This window comes from Odontesthes bonariensis, chromosome 1 (assembly GCF_027942865.1).
Source record: "Odontesthes bonariensis isolate fOdoBon6 chromosome 1, fOdoBon6.hap1, whole genome shotgun sequence".
NCBI classification, from domain to species: Eukaryota; Metazoa; Chordata; class Actinopteri; order Atheriniformes; family Atherinopsidae; genus Odontesthes; species Odontesthes bonariensis.
In genome coordinates this window covers 9,351,895-9,371,503 of record NC_134506.1, presented here as the reverse complement: position 1 = coordinate 9,371,503, position 19,609 = coordinate 9,351,895, and the positions used below count along the sequence as shown (strand labels likewise).

Here is a 19,609-nt window from a genome sequence, read left to right as displayed (position 1 = left end):
CTCAGATCCCTATATGTGTGTGTGTGTGTGTGTATCACTCAGTGTTTGTGGAGGTTTCAAAAGGAGCATGACACTGGCTTTTCACTCCCTAGGCCTTTGTCTTGTTAAACTTGTTAACCTTTACATTTCTTTTCGTGACCATAGTCACGGAAAGAAATCCTCCCTCTAACAACAGTGAGCACATGCTGAATGCTTCCCTGTTTTCTGGGTTACCGCAGGATAAATCAGAGCACTTGGCTGTGGTCTCACGGCGCTTATATCAGATGTCGATGGTTCAAAAGTGTCGCTGAGGGTCCTGACCGAGCGTCTGTGCGTGACAGAATGGATTGGCAACACACGAGTGTGCACTGTGAAGCTCCAACATGCAACAGGAGGAGAAAGAAGAGAACCAGATTTGTGACTGGAGGAGGCCTCGCACAATGACAGACAAGGAAACAATCACGTTGGGGAAAAAAGTTGTTTTATTGATCAAACTGCCAATGTACAGAGATGTGTTTGATCATATGACATCTAAAAGTGGCATTACATGAATACTGTGCTTGGCATGAAAACATATGACAGTAGAGTAAACATTGACTTGTTTGTATAGTTTCTGATGTTACAGATGTCTTCAGCTGTGTCAAAAGAGTTTAGTAGATTTTTAAAGAAGAAATGGAACGTGACCAAAGGCACCCAAATGCAACAATCTTCTTCCATATGAACCCAAGGAGACGACTCATACTGCTGACATTTTTAAGCTAAAGATGATCAAGGTGCATCGGTTCTGTTTATCCAAGGATGCACTCGTGTGTGTACTAAAAGTAAACCGATAAGAAAAACTATTTCTGCTGCCCTGTGTCCACATGATGTACTTACATTGTTCAGATGGGAAAAAAAACAGCACAACTGAAGCGAACTGTGATCTCTGCATGAAATGAATCAATGTCTGCATCAACATTCCATCCGAATACTTGACAAAAACCACACATGGCCTGAGTAATCATTTTGGCAAAATGTGAAATATATCATTCTAAAGTTTCTATGAAACTCAAGTTTCTGACCCATCAGTGAATGTAAAGAATCATGCAGCGTTCTCTCCTGCTTTTTGTCCGTGTTTATGATCCTGAAAGATTTTAGTGATGCGCTCACAGAACGAGGAGTTTGCACTATGGTATTCAAGAGATATACATGGGCGCAACTGCAGACTACATGATGTTCTACGACAGGAGACGGATTTTTAAATTGGATTTGGAGGTGTCACAAAGACAGACTCGTATCTATTTACATGCATACAGCAGTGAAAGTTTCCACGGGCATCTAAATGTATCAGGTGCCAAGTAGTTAAGCATCTGAAGCATATTCCAGCAACACCAATTACATCTTTAAAAAATAAGTACAATTGTACTTGTGCACATAGTTGCCTTCATCATTGGCTTTTCATTATAAAAAAGGGAAAGAAAAAAAAAAGCGTGCCTCTATATGAACTACTAATCCCAATATGTATGGAAATTACCAGTGCTGAAAAAAAAATCTTAGATTAGTACACTCTTATTAAGCACGCATAATGGAATCCCTTTGCTCTCAAATAAAGCAATCACACATCTCCTAAATTAAACATCCAACATGAAGGCAGGACGGAGGAAGAACAAGCGCCGCTTTCCACACTGATGTGATTGGTATGCATTGGAATGAGGCTGTTAACGAACAACACGTTTTCCTGTGACAACTGTGAGCAGCAGGGTGTGAATTGTCAAAGACAGAGGCCTTATTAACAAGTACACAGATATAAGAACACAGCGATGTGGTGTCTCACGCCACACACCAGCTCAGTGTCCGACTGGCCAACTACCCGTTCAGCTCGACCCTTTTAATTACCTCCTCTTCTTGCCTTTAAAAAGAAAATAAGGACTTCGGGTCATTGCAAATTTGGGTTTTGATTTGTGGTTATTTCTCTGGCCCTCTAAAACACAAGCCTGCTCAGCCCCTTACACCTCCCACTCGTCTTTTCTTTTGTCTTACCACAAAGCCCGAGTTTGATATGCGAGTGTTTCCTGAGCCCCCACCCCTCTCTCAAACTATTTTAGATTGCAGTGGCGGATCACTGCAGTTGTCAGCCTGCTGCAATTTCCCCGCCACTTACATTATTCATGTGTGTTTGTGCGTGCGAGCGAGAAGAGTGAAAAGGTTGAGAATGCCGCTGATGAGAGTCACGAAGCAAACTGAAAGAAAAACAGCGATGACAACAGCAACAATGTCACCAACATCCCTGGGAACCAGTTCTGACCTCCCAATTTACAGCAAAACATGTTTGAACGGACACAATTATCCTTCTTTTTCTTTCAAAGGGTAACAGGTAACATTTATCACAGCAGCCGACAGGTGACAGTATGAACATTTACACGACACAAGAATTATTGTGTTAGCGAGGCCAAAACCTGAACTTTTGAAATACACGCAAACATGTTGGTTTGACCGAAACTGTAAAAAAAAAAATTAAATCGTAGCTCTCAAAGCCAGACTAACACATCCAGATAATTTGGTTGGGGGGTTGACTCACTCCAGCATGTAGACTCTCAAGAACACTTAAAGATGGTAAGATGGTGAAAAATGTGGTGAATATCAGCCCAGTCAACTATATCTAGTGTGTGTTTATCTCCAACATTTGAGTCCAAGACAAATTCCCTCAAGTTGACAACAAAGTTTATTGCATTGTGTTATATCTTGTATGTCAAGTCAATGACTCTTTAAGCATTGGCAGAGTGGCACTTTGCTCTTAGAAAATCCTGATTTTATAACCGCAGCACCTTCTGCCAAAAATCACCATTTAAAGGTCGGGTAGGGGTTCTTTTTCTGGAACATTTTTTTACATATTGCTTGAAATACTCTTCACACCCCCATTGCAACCAATTAATTAAAAGTTTTGACACAAAAATGAAAAGTTTTAGTGGCCTCTAGAACGTACAATCTAGGAAAAACACTGTCCAATCATACTGAACGGACCGTTAATGATGATTGGATTCTGATGCGTCTATCAAACTGCAATCTGCTCCTCCCTCCCCCTCCCCCCCCCTTCCCCCTGTGCGCGTACCCTGCTCCGTGAACGAATTACGCGTCCAGAAGCTTGGCAGGAAGCTAAACTAGAGCCAGCTTGGCTAGCACCTAGCATTATTAAACGTATAGTTAGCATATACTAAATACTAAATACGGCAACGATCGATGCTTGCTGTCAGAACAGCGCTCGTGCACCTTCGTGCTCGTTCATGTACTCTAGAGGCGTGCCTTCGGGGGGAAAGTGAAGAAAAGGGTTGGGACTTTTTACCTGTGTATTTAAAAAAATGCAGCTTCGCTGGACTCAAAATCCAGGATCTCCTACCCTACCTTTAAGTCACTAAAAGGCAACATCTGTGCAGTGAATTCAGCTGCACTTACATGTCTGACAATCTCCCACAGAGAAGGCTTGAAGCAGAAAAATGTCTTGAATGTTTTCTCAGGGAGTCTACAGTGTTTGTGGAGTCTAAAATACTTTGGTAAATATTTCAAATCTCCTCCTGTGCACATATAGTGGGACAAGGGCAGTGGTCAAATAAAATGTTCAAACTCCACCTGTAGCTCAACTCAACCGTGCATGCAACTGTGCTGAACGCGTGCCCCCGGCTGAGTTGAGCTAATGGTCAAACCTATTCAGTGGTCATTTTCTTCATAAAAGTACCAACTTGTTACTGACTGTCACTTGCATGTCTTAGCTGGGTAGCATGTTAGCGTTTAGCTTGATAGCTGCAGCAGTTGGAGTATCACCAAGCTCCGAATAATAAATAACTCTAAGCTGCTTCATTCATTCTTTTTATTTTGCGTTCAGTTTCGTATCAAAACAGGCCTGCAAAGAAATATAAGCCCATTTTCATGAAATGAAAAAATATGGTTGAAAGCTCCCGAAAGGGTTTTGTCTCACACAACACAACCTGTCTGCCCAGTGCGGTGTCACCTCTGGAGAAGCGTCTGACCACCTCGGGTCGCAGTGAGAAAGGTTGTCGGGGCACAACTTGCACTGGTGGAATTGGTGAACAAATATCTCAATCTTTCCGTTCCGTTCCTTTCCCTTGCCTGTTCTGTGGTTTTTAAGATCGACAAAAAAATACTTCCACATTTGCTGACTGGAGCATCCAAATCCTCATCAAAACTCGCCATTTCCAGCATGCAAGTTGCAGCATGCATGTTGGATCTTTTTAAAAGTGTAACCCGCATAAGAGGAAGAAATGAGCAGCTGGCTCATCCCAGTAGTCGACGTACAGCAAGTCAGATATTGTTAAAAGCCCCCTGTAGAGCACAGATCTGTATGGGAATGACTTTGTTGGTGAAGGAAACAGTTTGTTGGTCTTTAAAATTGCTAAGATCTCGGTCATCTTCAATTGGATCGAAATCATTTCTTAAAAAATACATCTGGGTATTTATAAACTCGCCACAGGTCTTTAGTTTTACTTCTCTAAATCTATAGGGTATCTAACCTACTGCTTCAGTGCTAATCAATACAAATTGGATTCTTAATACCAAATATCTACAACCCTATGACTATTTCTGACTGAAACAAGTCAGAACTGCGGTAACAATATGACCATTTAAAAATATCTTAGTAGTATCTTTTCTTTTTCGGTCCCCCTTTTTCTTTGACACAGAGGAAGTCAGTCATAAATGACGTCACTCCAACAACTACTTCAAACCCTTCACTAACTACAAGGCTGCAGCCCCCCAACTCCAACGGCCCACTGCTTTGACACCATAGTTCCACAAATCATGCGTTTCAAAAAAATAGAAAATAAGAATCATAATCACAGCTGGGTGCAGTGTGGAGAGGAAACAGTGGAGCAGTGAGGATTGGGTGCCTTCACGCCTCCTCTCTGGCCTTTGCTGGGCTGGTTCTGGTGGCCCTCTTCCTGCTACTGGGTCGCGTTGGGATCTGAGGAGCTCTTGGCACCTTTCTTGCGCTTCTTCTTGAGCCGGTACACGTAGAAGGTTTTGTTCTGGAACGTTTTGGTGAATAGCGCTGTGTAAGCTGTGCCATCTGTCTTGATGGCCTCACAAAATCTCGGGTGAGCAGCGGGGACGAGGTCAGGGTCGTTCTCTCCAGGCCCGTCCATGATCTGATGAGAGAGCGAGGGCACCGTCATAGATGGCATGAAGAATGGCAGAAGGCGTGTAATCAAAAAATCATTAACACGCGTGAAAAAAAGATCAGCTAAGTGAGTCATCAGCAGCTTCCCATCAGCTCTGATTTCACTTTAAAATCCTTCAAGCTGCAATGCTTATCTTAAAAGATTAGGAACCAGTAAATGTGAAGCTGCTTCATGCTGCATTCAGTACTTGATCTACATATGGAGATGGCGATTTGAAGGAGTACCATTCTTAGAGCTAGTGCAATGAAATCTAGAAAATGTCTTCTATATTGATTATTTATACAAAAGTAAAAAGAAAAAAAAGCTTAAATCTTTCTTTCACATAAACATCTTGTGATTTACAGTCTGCAACAGTAACAGATATTGGCATGTATATATATATAATATATTCAGTACTGTGCAAAGGTTTTAGGCAGGTGTGAAAAACTGCAGTAAACAAAGAATGCTTTCAAAAATAGAAGTGTTACGGTGCGTTCACACCAGACGCGGTCGCGTGACGCGATTACATACAAAGTCAATGCAAAGACGCGAATAGATGCGGATTCAAGCCAACGGCGCGATGAGGCGCGATGAGGCGAATGCCGCCGCGTGAGTGAAAAGATGCGAATCCGCGCGAGTTCAAAAAATCCAACTTTAGCGATATATTCGCGTCAGACAGCCTATCAGCGTTGAGATTCTGGACGACAGTGACGTGGAGACAGATGGACAGGCGCTGTCTGTGACATGCAGATGGGACTGCAGATGGAAATTAGCTTCTACGCTACAATCTGGTGCAGGTCATCTCTTTACTTTGTAATTAATGTACTTTGCACATGGTCCCTGACTAAATAAAATAAAAAAATAAAGTCTGGATGACGGCCGCTTCCAGCGGTATTTCAGGCTCACCAGGACCCAGTTTGATGACCTGCTCGGGAGGATCGCCTGTTCACCTGAAATCACGGCACCGTAGCTCCATTTCAGCTGCGGAGCGCCTGTCGTTGGTGTCCTGCCGAGAGATCACGGCACCGATCCTCCCGAGCAGGTCATCAAACTGTCATCCAGACGCAACTCCTGGAGAGGGTGGTGAAATTCTCCGAGCTGAGTGCGCCTCCGGAGGATGTCACTGACCCAGACACGACGGCGTGTGCGTTTCTCGGACTTCCACCGCAGGTACAAGTACGCGATAGTACATATATCAGCCATGGTTGATGAGAGAATGAAATGGAGGGAATGGCGCCAAATAGCCCGCGTTTTTTACTCGCGCGAATGAGGCGAGTAAATTCAAATTACACCCGCGGCAACACTCGCGCGAGTAACGCGGTGCGATCTTTTGCACCGCGTCTGGTGTGAACGCACCGTTAATCATTTATTTTCATCAATCGACAAAATGCAGGGAATGAACAAAAGAGAAATCTAAATCAAATCAATATCTGGTGTGACCACCCTTCCCCTTCAAAACAGCATCAATTCTTCTAAGTGCAAAACACTTGCACACAGTTTTTGAAGGAACTCGGCTGGTAGGTTGTTCCAAACATCTTGGAGAGCTAACCACAGATCTTCTGCTGATGTAGGCTTTCTCACATCCTTCATGTAATCCCAGACACACTCGATGATGTTGGGATCAGGGCTCTGTGGGGGCCGTACCATCCCTTCCAGGACTTCTGGTTCTTCTTTACGCTGAAGATGGTTCTTAATGACTTTGGCTGTATGTTTGGGGTCGTTGTCCTGCTGCAGAATAAATTTGGGGCCAATCATACGCCTCCCTGATGGTATTGCATGATGGATAAGTATCTGCCTGTATTTCTCAGCATTGAGAGCACCATTAATCCTGACCAAATCTCCAACTCCATTCGCAGAAATGTAGCCACAAACGTTCGAGGAACCTCCATCATGCTTCAGTAGCCCCTTTCACACTGCGACCCGCTACCTTAGCGGGTCCAAATTGCACCTTCGACCCGCGTCGAGCAATGTGAACGCTTGGCGTGTTAGGTGACCCGTGTCGTCTGAAGCCGAGGTTCAGGGGGCGTTGCCTAGTGGCAGAGCGTCACACGAAACACATAAAATGATGGGCGTGTACAATGACGTACACCTTGAGGACTCGTTTTTGCAGTTGTATATGCAGTTCATGGAGATGTTATCTTACGGGGTGTGGATGGTTACAACGTGGGATGCCGCCGAAGAACATATGCGGAGAATACAAGAGCACTATAGTCCCTGACATGTGGCGGTAAATAACGTCCTCTGCTCGGAGGCTGAGGAGCTCGCGGACCTCCTTGTCTCCCCAGTTGGCCATATTACAAAATGTCTCGAACTTGATGTAGGCTAAAACAGAGTGAAACTTGTCCTCACCTGTCGCTGTTGTTCTGAATCAGCTATCCATTCTGTCTTTTAAACTCCTCACGTCACGCCACGCCCACGTCCGACCTGCGTCAATTGCGTTCACACCAAACTCGGCTCGGCAAAAAGACTAGGGTCCGACGCGGGTCGAAAGGCGAGTCGAGTTGACGCGGCAGCCCGGGTCGGCAGTGTGAACGCAACAGCGGACACGCTAAATTCACGGATTAAACACTGGTTATTCCTCAGTGTGAAAGGGGCTACTGTTGCCTGCAGACATTCATTATTGTACCGCTCTCCAGCGCTTCGACGAACAAACTGTCTTCTGCTTCAGTCAAATATTTCAAATTTTGACTCATCAGTCCAGAGCACCTGCTGCCATTTTTCTGCACCCCAGTTCCGAAGTTTTCGTGCACACTTGAGTTGCTTGGCCTTGTTTCCACGTCGGAGGTATGGCTTTTTGGCTGCATCTCTTCCATGAAGACCATGGTCTTCCATCTACTGTCTCTGGATAGTAGATGGGTGTACCTGTGTCCCCCTGGTTTCTGCCAGTTCTGAGCTGATGGCACCGCTGGACATCTTCCTATTGCTATAAGCTTGATGTGTCTTTCATCTGCTGCACTAAGTTTCCTCGGCCGACCACTGCGTGTACGATCCTCAACGTTTCTTTGTGCTTCTTCAAAAGAGCTTGAACAGCACATCTTGAAACCTCAGTCTGCTTTGAAATCTTTGTCTGGGAGAGACCTTGCTGATGCAGTATAACTAACTACCTTGTGTCTTGCTGTTGCTGTGCTCAATCTTGCCATGACATGAAACTGTCTTTCACAACCTAACCTTGGTAGCAGAGTTTGGCTGTTCCTCACCCAGCTCTAAGCCTCCTACACAGCTGTTTCTGTTTCAGTTCATGACTGTGTTTCAACCTACATGTGACATTGATGACCATTAGCACCTGTTTGGTATATCTGGTTGATCATACACCTGACTATAATCCTACAAAATCCCTGACTTTGTGCAAGTGTACCTATAAGAATTGATGCTGGTTTGAAAGCAAAAGGTAGTAACACCAAATACTGATTTGATTTCGATTATTCTTTTGTTCGCTCACTTTGCATTTTGTAAATTCATAAAAATAAACAATCATTATTTATATTTCTGAAAGCATTCTTTGTTTACAGCATTTTTCACACCTACCTAAAACTTTTGCACAGTACTATATATATGTATAACAAAAAAGAAAGGCGAAAGGAAAAAATTTATTTTTTGAAAAAAAAAAAGAGCCAGAGACGAAAAGTAAATCTAAAAAAACAGGGAGAAGTAAATTAAAGCCAGAATGAAAAGAAGAAAGGGAGAGACAGCAACATCAACTTCCAGCATTGCTTCAATAAAGCTGTCTAGATGTCAGAAGTCGTGTGTACTGTGTGACATTTACAGCGTCCCAAACGCAGACACACAGCAACTTCAGTGTTTCATGTGTCTTACACCACACCGGGCCCGACTGAAGCTTGTCTGGCCTCTAGTAATCCAAAGGCAAGCCACATCCAACATGAAAATAAAAAGAAGATGGGGGGAGGAGGTGGTGGGGAGGGGGGTGAGAGTGACAGCGAGAGAGTGAGAGACGGCACGGCGCAGATAAGAAGTGAGACTATTGATCTCTCTGCGGAGGCTGAGAGCTTTCGCCGAGCCACAGAAGTTGACAGAGGGGACAGCACATGCAGCCCGACGCACGCACACACTCACAAGCAGCCGGTCACCATGCGTCACATTAGATAAAAGCCACCCACGTGTCCGTTGGCCAGGTCGAGCAGGTCCCGCAGTCTGCAGCCCCGCCTGTGCCTCCGCTCATAGCAGATGCTGTTCTCCAACACCACGTAGTCGGCCCCCACCGCCCTCAGGAGTTCATACACTTCCTCTGGGGACCGGCGAGCATACACCTGATACACCTGCTCACACACACACAAAAACATAATAAGGAATGGATTTATTTCGGTTTATAAAGCTTGTTAATCTCCTTCATGTCTTTGTTGGGAGGAGAAAACTCCTCTCCTGAACTCGATTAACAGGCAAATTTGGGTTTTGAAAGTGTTTTTAATTTCAAGTCAAATGTGAAACAATACACTGAAGAAACTAAACCAGTGAGAAAAATAAAAACAAAAGTGTTGAACAGAACAAACGTCAGCTTTTTATCAATTGTAGCAAACAAATCTGCAACCCAGGTGTGCTGGAAGAACTCCGGTTTTTAAAAGGCTTTCAGACAGAATCACTGAAATGCAATCACTGAAGTATCAATCCATTATGTCTAACCAGCACTTACTATATTGTGAGTTTTACAGAGTCAGGGGAGACTTAAAGGAAGTGTTGAGATGTCTGTGGAGCTCATTAACATAACAATAGATGCCAGGCCCCATGCTGCATCAACCCTTGAGAAGTTTTTTCCGTGAAAGAAAAATACCAAAGTTAAACAATTTCCAGAGAAAGAGATGCTTTGTTAGGGGATCAGGAACTGCTTGAGTGGAATTTAAGGTCATTTCCAGGTCTAATGAAGAAGTGACAGAATCTGACCAGACAACTAGCTGACAGGTGACAATCACAAGTTTATTCTCCCATTCATTTTCCATTCCCGCTTTATCCATTTCAGGGTTGTGAGAGCGCTGAAACCATCAGGCAAAGGCAGGATGCACCCTGGACAGGTCACTCAGTCATCGACATTTTATTGTACACATTTGTTTAAAAACCCTGCACACACACACACATTTTTATGAGCTTTCAAACCAAGAGCTTGCAAATAGAAAATAAATAATTCTTGATTTCGCACAAATCGAAGAGTGGATCGTGTAAAATGTTTCATCTATTTCATGTGCATGTAGACTGTTTTACGTGCGTTCACGTTGAACGGCTCACTGTGAAGGACACCTGCAATTTCACTGTATGTTGTGTACAGTGGCAATAAAGGCATATCATCTTATCTTTATGTTTTTATTAAAACATAAAGAGGCAGGGGATGTCTAGCCATCATTTCCTGGAAAGGAATGGAACTGGAATGTGAAAGCATACACAAGGGTGAAGACAGACAGACAGACAGACAGCACTTTACCCACTCACTCTGAACAGAGCTGGCATAATGCGGCCACAGAATGAGTTTTCAGATAGCAAGCTGACACTGCAGAATCACCAAGTCATGACTTGTAACTATGTCACTCCATAGACTTAGTGGAGCTCCTGTTCTGCTCTGCTGGCTCTGTAACAATTTTGCTCTGGAACTATGGCCACTTCATTCGGTCCTGTACCGTAAGAACTGTATGAAATGGAAAGATTAACCTTCTCCTTAAGACTCTGTAGTAATCAATTTCACAAACCACAGATGAAATGAAAGATTAAATGGCGCTGCTCTAGTTGCAGACAGCTGCGTCAGCTCTGGACATCTTGCATCTTCTTGATATTTTCTAACAAGTTTTTTCTTTTCTGTCCAAACACTGTTTTTCTAAGATGGATTTCCTGAGACGTGAGATCACTGTGTAGAGACACAGCAGGAGTATGAGGAAGGCAGCATAATTTCCATCTTTCAGACTATACGAACAGTGCAGGAGGAGCGTTCACAGTGCTTGTTAACAACAGATGGTGTAATGCCGAAGGTGTCACTCAGAAGAAGCATCTTTTACTGAAGACGGTGAGTTTCAGTCCGCATTGCCTGTTCAGAGGGTAAAAGGGAAACTGCGGTATTTTGAACATTAAGCCTCTTTTCTGAGTCGTCTGCAATGTTTTAGGACCCCCCTCACCGCTTTTTTGGTGTTTACTGCTGTCTCCGGTATTTGCCTAATTTTGATTCTTCTCAACCTGCTTCAGAATGGCAAGTCATGCGCATGTCCATAAAGGTCCGTAAAAGCACAATAAACATCCGTTTTCAAAATAATCAACTCACCGGAGTGGTTACTGGTGTGCACTGGTAATCCATATCAAATTTCGTTGCGAAAAGTTGCTTCTGTCGTGTTTTATTTGGCAGTTCGTTCGTGCTCACACTATTTTCTTAGCGGTGGCGGAGTACTATCAACGAACATCCAGTACAAAATGTCAAATAAAACACGACAGAAGCAACTTTTCGCAACGAAATTTGATATGGATTACCAGTGCACACCAGTAACCACTCCGGTGAGTTGATGATTTTGAAAACGGACGTTTATGGTGCTTTTACGGACCTTTTTGGACATGCGCATGACTTGCCATTCTGAAGCAGGTTGAGAAGAATCAAAATTAGGCAAATACCGGAGACAGCAGTAAACATCAAAAAAGCGGTGAGGGGGGGTTCTAAAACATTGCAGACGACTCAAAAAAGAGGCTTAATGTTGAAAATACCGCAGTTCTCCTTTAACCTTTTTTACCTGTTGACGCCATGTGTGACATCAGCAGCTAAGTTCATCAACTGATTGTTATTTTCTATTCAATTAGTTATCCATCTGTAACAATAACATATCTAAAACGAGAAGTATAATTGAATTGATCAATGATCTCCTCTTAGCCTCTGATGGCGGACTTGTGTCTGTGCTTGTCCTGTTGGATCTCAGTGCTGCATTTGAAACGGTCGATCACAGTATCTTATTACAGAGACTTGAACATGTTATTGGGATTAAAGGAACTGCATTAGGCTGGTTTAAGTCATATTTATCTGATAGATTTCAGTTTGTTCTTGTAAATGAAGAATCGTCCTCACACACCAGAGTAAGTCATGGAGTTCCCCAGGGTTCTGTGCTTGGACCGATTCTTTTTACTTTATACATGCTTCCATTAGGTAACATTATTAGACAGCATGACATAAATTTCCATTGCTATGCTGATGATACTCAGCTGTACTTATCTATAAAACTAGATGAACCCAATAGGTTGGTCAGACTACAAGCATGTCTTAAAGACGTAAAGACCTGGATGACTCAGAACTGTCTGCTTCTAAATTCAGACAAAACTGAAGTCGTTATCTTTGGACCTGAGCGTTTCAGGGAGAAATTGTCTAGCTATATAGTTACTCTAGATGGTATTTCCTTGGCTTTTAGTTCTACAGTGAGGAACCTTGGAGTTATTTTTGACCAGAACTTATCATTTGACTCGCATATAAAACAGGTTTCTAGGACTGCCTTCTTTCACCTTCGTAATATTGTTAAAATCAGGAACATCTTGTCTCAGAGTGATGCGGAAAAACTAATTCATGCATTTGTTACTTCAAGATTGGACTACTGTAATTCTTTATTATTGGGCTGTCCCACATATTCTCTGAAAAGCCTTCAGTTGATCCAAAATGCTGCAGCCAGAGTTTTGATGAGAACTAACAGGAGAGATCATATTTCTCCAGTTTTAGCTTCTCTTCATTGGCTCCCTGTTAAATTCAGAATAGAATTTAAGATTCTTCTCCTTACATATAAAGCTCTTAATGACCGAGCTCCATCATATCTTAAAGATCTCATTGTAAGATATTTTCCTAACAGAGCACTTCGTTCCCAAACTGCAGGTTTACTTGAGGTTCCCAGAGTTTCTAAAAGTAGAATGGGAGGCAGAGCCTTCAGTTATCAGGCCCCTCTATTGTGGAATAAGCTGCCAGTAAATGTCCGGGAAGCAGACACCCTTTCCACTTTTAAGACCAGGCTTAAAACTTTCCTTTTTTATAAAGCTTATAGTTAGGTCTGTTGAATCTGATAGTGTATCTGCTAGTGTGTCTTGTTCTGCCTCCACCTCTGGCACCTTCTATACTTTCATTACCCCCTACCCGAACCAGGGTTTGAATCCCATTCCCGCTTATCTTACCTCTTTTATTTCTCCCCCTACCCGAACCAGGGTTTGCATCCCCACCCCGCTGTGACTGGTGTGCAGTTGGTGAGAGGCTGAGGTAGCTTGTGGCTGTAAAAAGATGGTTGTTGTGGTGTGAGGAGCAGATCTATATAGGGAGTATAGGGAATTACTCACTGAGTCTGGTCCTTTATTTTATTATTTATTTTTTCGTTAGCACAAGTTTCTTGTGTTTACCTTGAATAGGGATGGCTCAGGTAATCCTGAAACATCCCATAGTTAAGCTGCTACAGGCCTAGACTGCTGGGGGGCCTCATCTGTCACACCTTTCCTCACTTTACTCTCTTTATGTATATGTGATATTATTGTGGTCATTAACTCGTGTTTCCCTGTTCCAACAGATATCCTTTGAATGGTGTTACAGTGTCTTTTCAAACCCCAGCTGGTCGAGGCGGATGGCCACCCTTCCTGAGTCTGGTTCTGCCAGAGGTTTCTTCCTGTTAAAAGGGAGTCGTTTCTCTCCACAGTCGCCTCAGGCACGCTCAGGCCGGGAGATTGGACCGAAAAACAAAAAGTTTTCAGTGCAATCTGTTGGTTTTCTTAGCTAGGAAATTGTTTTTGAATTGGCTCTATATGAACAAATTGGATTATTTTATGAATTATGATTATTATTAATTAATTGAATTCCAATTGGCTTGAATTGGACTTACTATTTAAGTGCCTTGAGATGACATTTGTTGTATTTGGCGATATATAAATAAAAATGAATTGAATTGAATTGAATTAAAAATGCTCATCCAAATGGGTATCACAAGCAAATTTGTAGGTCTGGTCAATCAATTTACAATATTTATTCTAATCTGTCAAATTATTTGACCTGTGGGGTTTGACAATAGTCTGTAAAGAACATGCCTTCCAGACATATTTAATAGAATTAGAAAGCTGCCGTTTTCAGCCCTGGTGGCTGAATGGACTGAGTTTAACATGGAATTATTCTTACCTGACACAGCGAGGGGAAGGTGTGCCCCCCTTCTCTTCCCAAAGACTGAGGAATTGGTAGAAGTAACCACTTAGATGTTTGTTCGGTCTGATAGTTTGTTAACTGTTTTGTCTTACTCATGGTGATTATTTTTGTATTAAAATAAAGTGCTTTGAAGGATATGTCCATTTATTCAGAAGCGAGAAGAACAGCCGATCAGTGCGACCGTTTCTTTTTGCCCTGTATGGAATCATTTTCTGCAGACACGCAAATTAAACCCCAAAAAGAACTGGGAGTCTCATTAAACTACGAAACCTCGGAAAATGCACTTGTGCAGTTTCCCTCCTTAAATACAGACACACACAGAAACACACTTTCAGCTCCCAAAGTCTGCACCAGTGTCGCGGATCATAAATGAGCTCCGTGCCAGGCTCTGGCCTCGCCAGCAGCTCAGCATGGCTCACTTCCCGCTGGGATGCAAAACATAGGCTCAGCTGTCCAAGAGATGACGCTCACATTATTTCCTGCTCATTGTGAGGAAGTCGAACACGAACTGAAGCGGCAGACAAAAACTAATAACGGTATAGCTCATTTCCTTCCTTCTGTGCAGTTTATGGCATGTGGAGGTTAAAAGAGGAATAATCCGTGAGGATGCAATACTGAAAGTACACACACAAAGAAATATCCTTTTTGTCAAATAAGAAAATGATTTACTTTGTAGGATGAGCAGAAGAAACCTGAAACGCTGCAACACGCTGCTTTGTTAGAACAACCTGCTGCAGCTACACTAATAGAAACTAAAACCGACAGCATGTCTGGTTTACTTACTAAGATGGACTCAACTACAAGCGCCTCCATTCATCTTCCTTTGCTGTAACACAGCGTTTTTTAGGCTCCATTTTTCCTGCGCTATATTGATCCCTACTTAATGGATACACATAGTATATCTTCTGATCCAATATTCATTCACAAAAGCACTGCAGGTCATTGCATCAGCAGACTATTCCCTGGTTTCTCAGCCGAGACATTAGCACAGAGTTCACAGAGTTAGATGGATGGGGGAGGCAGAGAGGAGATCTGTCTGTGTAAAAAGCACCAACAGGTCCTGCGAACAGTCAGACAACTCCGACAGCTGAGTCATGGTTTCTTTAATGGAACAAATACCGCTTATACCTGATGTCCTATATTCCCCACGTCTGATTTTCAGCATTACTGCTCATGTTTAATCGCACTTATTTTAATAGTTTGATTCAAAATGCAAACTACGGAAACTTGCACTACAATGAAGAGAGAAAATATTGAGAGTATAAAGAATAGATGTGTCGTAACCATAATGGCTGCCCAAAAAAACCAAGAGAAGAAAATAAAAACTCCCTGAGCTGTCCAGTTGTAGAAATACAACAGAAACAAGCATGAACATTTGAAGTGGGCGCCACAAATGTTAAGCAGAGGGAGAATGCATTTGCAAAACCAGAAAATGTTTGTTTCACTGGCACTGTGTATGTGTACGGGGGGCAGAAAGCAGGAAAATAAGCAAGAGTCCAGCTCCTGGAAACGTTTGTATTTCAGTGGTCATCAGTTGGGAGATCTGAATACTGGAGACACGAGTCTGCAGCTGCTAAATGGAAAACAAATGCTGACCGAATGGGGGAAAAAATTAAATAAAACGCAGTTGCTTGATTATTACTTCTCTTCTACTCTGGTCACATGGCACAATCATCGGATGCACGTGCCAGTTTGCTTCTCTCTAACACCAACCATAACATAGTTATATTAAAGGCATCTCTTTCTTTTCTTATTTATCACGTTCTTCCATACTAACAACCCACCCGATGATCAAATATAGTTCTGGCTTCATGAGGAAGTATCAAGTACGCAAGACAATGGGTAAACTTGAACTTTTCATCATGCTTCCACGATGACACCGTTTGCAATCACACCCCCTCTATCGCCAGGTTCTCCCTCAGCACCCCCCATATTCCACTTATGGTGTTTGTTCTATCTTGCAGTCTTTTTGTTAGTTTTCACAATTCTTTATGTGTAATGTTAGCCCGCAGACAGCAGTACCTGTCTTGTCCGCTCCCGCAGGTCTTTATCTTCATAATGTGGGTGGTTGGTGAGAACTCTGCCTGTGCACAGCTTGATGCCAGCCAGGAGCTGCATGCTTCCAGCAAACACTGCCTGCTTGGGGGTCTTTGTGCTGTGGACAAACAGAGAAGGGAGAAAGAAAAGAACACATCAGTCTCTATAAATACTCTGATTATATAATGCAGAGCTGGGCTTTTGATGAACTAGAGTTTTCTAAAAGATGTTCCGAGTGTAAAATAAGCGGTAAAAGAACAACCAAATGGGATGAGATGAAAAAGTTTGGAGGCTATTCACAGATGCATCATCAAAAAAAACTTTGATTGAATTGCACTTCAGTTTTTTTTTCTAGCTTAGTCATTCGGCTCACGTGTCTTTATGATCTGCTGCAATCGGGACAAATTGATGTCATTTCTTTAAGAAGTGTGGCAGTTATCTAAATCAAGAGCAAACACAGATGCAATCTTTCCACAGACAAATCAAATAACAAAACAGAGCAATATGTGGTACAGAAATGTCTAGTGACCCCAAGTATAAGCACCAAGAAGCTGTGGTGTGTTAAGATAATCTAGTTTGTAAGTGTGTGCGTTTCAACCAAACATGTCCACAACTGGTCTGTATGTTGGGAACACCCACAGAGATCCACATACACATCCATCCCTGACCTGTAAAGTTATAATCAAGAGATTCTTCTATTCTGAACAGCAGGGGGGGTTGTTTTTTTTAAAGAATTTTTCCATAATTCTGAATCAATTTACAGTCCCAAAACAGTATCAGAAATATAATAGTTATAACAGATATGTATAAATGATATAACAAGTGTTGTCCATTTGGCGTGGGTGACCCATGCTTCTCTTCAAACCTCTACACTTGCTTACATAGTGATGGTGTTCGGGGCTGCAGATTCACAGTAAGCTGCTGGCAAAGGCAGCTCCAAGAGCTGGTAGTTTAATTAATCAAACCCTCTCTCCATCTAACACGCGCGTGCACACACACCATGTCAACTTCTCTTTTCTGGACACCAAATCAATACATGAACACGTGCAGGAGGAATTCTTGTTACTATAAATTTTTACCAACTTAGTGCATCTGCAAGATTTTGGAACAGACCCATATATATATATATATATATATATATATATATATATATATATATATATATATATATATATATATATATATATATATATATATATATATATATATATATATATATGACCATCCCCATAGCAGGCACGGTGACGGGAAATTAAAATGTGTGATATCAAAAGAATCCCAACACACAGTATGACTTTTTATGTAGGAAACTCCCTTCTTATCTTTAACAGTAGGCTTAAAAACGATCCGCTTTGATAAAGTTCATAGTTAGAGTTAGGTGACCCTGAGCCATCCGTTTTATCTAACAATGTCACCACCGATATTATCTAACAATGAGGGCTGAATCATTTTGCCTGCTGCTACTGACCTCGGCTGCTGGGAATGGCAAATCAGCTGTATTTATGTAGCACTTTTCTAGTTGAGCTGATCATTCAAAGCGCTTTTACACTACAAGTCACCCATTCACATTCACACACAAAGCAAGTTTTAGTTTACAGGCTACACAGTACTGTTTTCTTTTTTTTTTCTTAAATCACACACAACATGAGCAACGTGGGGTTCAGTGTCTTGCCCAAGGACACTTTGACAAGTGGGAGCTGGGAGTTGAACCGCCAACCTTCCAACTTCTGCCCTTCCTCCTGAGCTACAGCTGAGAGACCTCCCATAATGCACTGAGAACTTCTCCTCACTGTGCTCCCTTTGTTTTTTGTCATGTCTGTTAGTTTTGTTAGGTTTTAAGTTCCTGCTTCGTCTTTAGTTTTTGCCATGTCGTCCTTCGTTTCTCTGGCCCTGCCATCAGCTTCACTCCCGTCACCCGTTTGTGCCCTCAGCTGCACTCACTCAACAATCTCCCTCCTCAGTATTTAGTTTCCAGGTTTTCTCATGCACATGCTAAGTCACCGTCACTGATGAAGCCACAGCATTTCAGGTCAAGTCAGGTTTGTCCCTGTTTTTTCATATTTTAGGTTTTTTGTATTCTGGCTCAGCCGTTAGATTATTTAAATAAATCAAGTGTTTTATTTTGGAATATCTGCATCCGAGTACTCCTTCACCACGCCAACACATCCAACGTGACAGTTTTTCCTTTATATACATACAATTATTTCTGTAATCAACATAGTCGTTCTCTTTCTCCCTTCCCTAACAGGTAGCTTTGTCTCTGTCCTCTGTCCCCGAGTCTGATCCTGCTGAAGGTCTCTCCCTGGTGCCTGCTGACCTGCGCATGCTAATGAAAAGGGATTGAGTGAAAGAGAAGAATCAATGCCATCTGTTAGTTTCCTAAGCACAGCTACTTTTTAAAAAGCAGCCTAATTATACTGAACAGGACTGAACTCAATTAAATTGAATGGACTGGATTATTGAATTAGACTCCAACTTTTTTTTTTTCCCTCTATAAAATGCCCAGAGAATAGGCACATATTAATAAAATGTATTAACTTCTATACGTAAATAGTGCGAGTTGATATAATCTCATGGTGTTTGGTTCAGAGTGCAAGTAAATCAGGCTTCACCTGACTGAACCACGACAGAGGGTTTAACATTCATAACACACCAGTGCTGGTGTGCAGGGTCTGTAACATTACTCATCTCAGTAGCTTTTTTTTTTTCCCTTCATGTTTACTTCCAATGCATAAAACATCTAATTTGTTTTACATGGACATTTTGTTCCACCTGCAAAGAGTTGAGATTCCGCTCCAACTGCTCGTGCACCACCAGAGCTAAGTGATTCTGAGTGGTAATCACGATGGTGACTAATGGTGAGATTCAAAGAGTGATTAGGAGCGTCATTATAGGCCGCATATACAAGACCAGACATTCTCTACTCAAGTCTTATTTCCGATTGAAAGGTGTGTAGTTCAGTCAAGGACATCGCAGTGTTCATCTGAGTTTCTCTGAACTCCCACTGGATGAATAAGACACACAAGCACAGATGAGAGACCCTGCACCTTATTCATGGAGGAGAACAAACGCTTCTCATTTAGATTATTTAAAGCGCGACGAGGAAAGGGGGCCAGACCAGAGGGAAGGAAGAAAATTGATTTTCATTGAAAGATTGATAGACAAATTAGTAGTGGCACATGTTTCCTAAGAATGGCTTGGAAGTGATTTGTTTTAATTACACAGACAGATGGACACAGATCCACAAAACAAGAGGAGGAGAAAGACTGAAGCCCCATTAACACTGGACTAGAATTTACAGGAGGTACACTGTGAGTTAGTA

At 42.3% G+C, this 19,609-nt stretch overlaps 1 protein-coding gene across 3 annotated transcripts in view; it reads right to left on the bottom strand.

Annotated features, from left to right (window-relative positions):
- Nucleotides 1–443: 443 nt before the first annotated feature.
- Nucleotides 444–19,609, bottom strand: part of dpy19l3 (dpy-19 like C-mannosyltransferase 3) — a 67,987-nt gene continuing 48,821 nt past the window's right edge. For all 3 annotated transcript variants that reach the window (XM_075469294.1, XM_075469189.1, XM_075469209.1), the window contains 3 exons: nt 16,273–16,405; nt 9,242–9,400; nt 444–5,114 (listed from right to left, as the gene is read on the bottom strand). In XM_075469294.1, the coding sequence (XP_075325409.1) occupies nt 4,911–5,114; nt 9,242–9,400; nt 16,273–16,405 (496 nt within the window). In that variant the 3' untranslated portion in view covers nt 444–4,910. The remainder of the gene's footprint in view (nt 5,115–9,241; nt 9,401–16,272; nt 16,406–19,609) is intronic.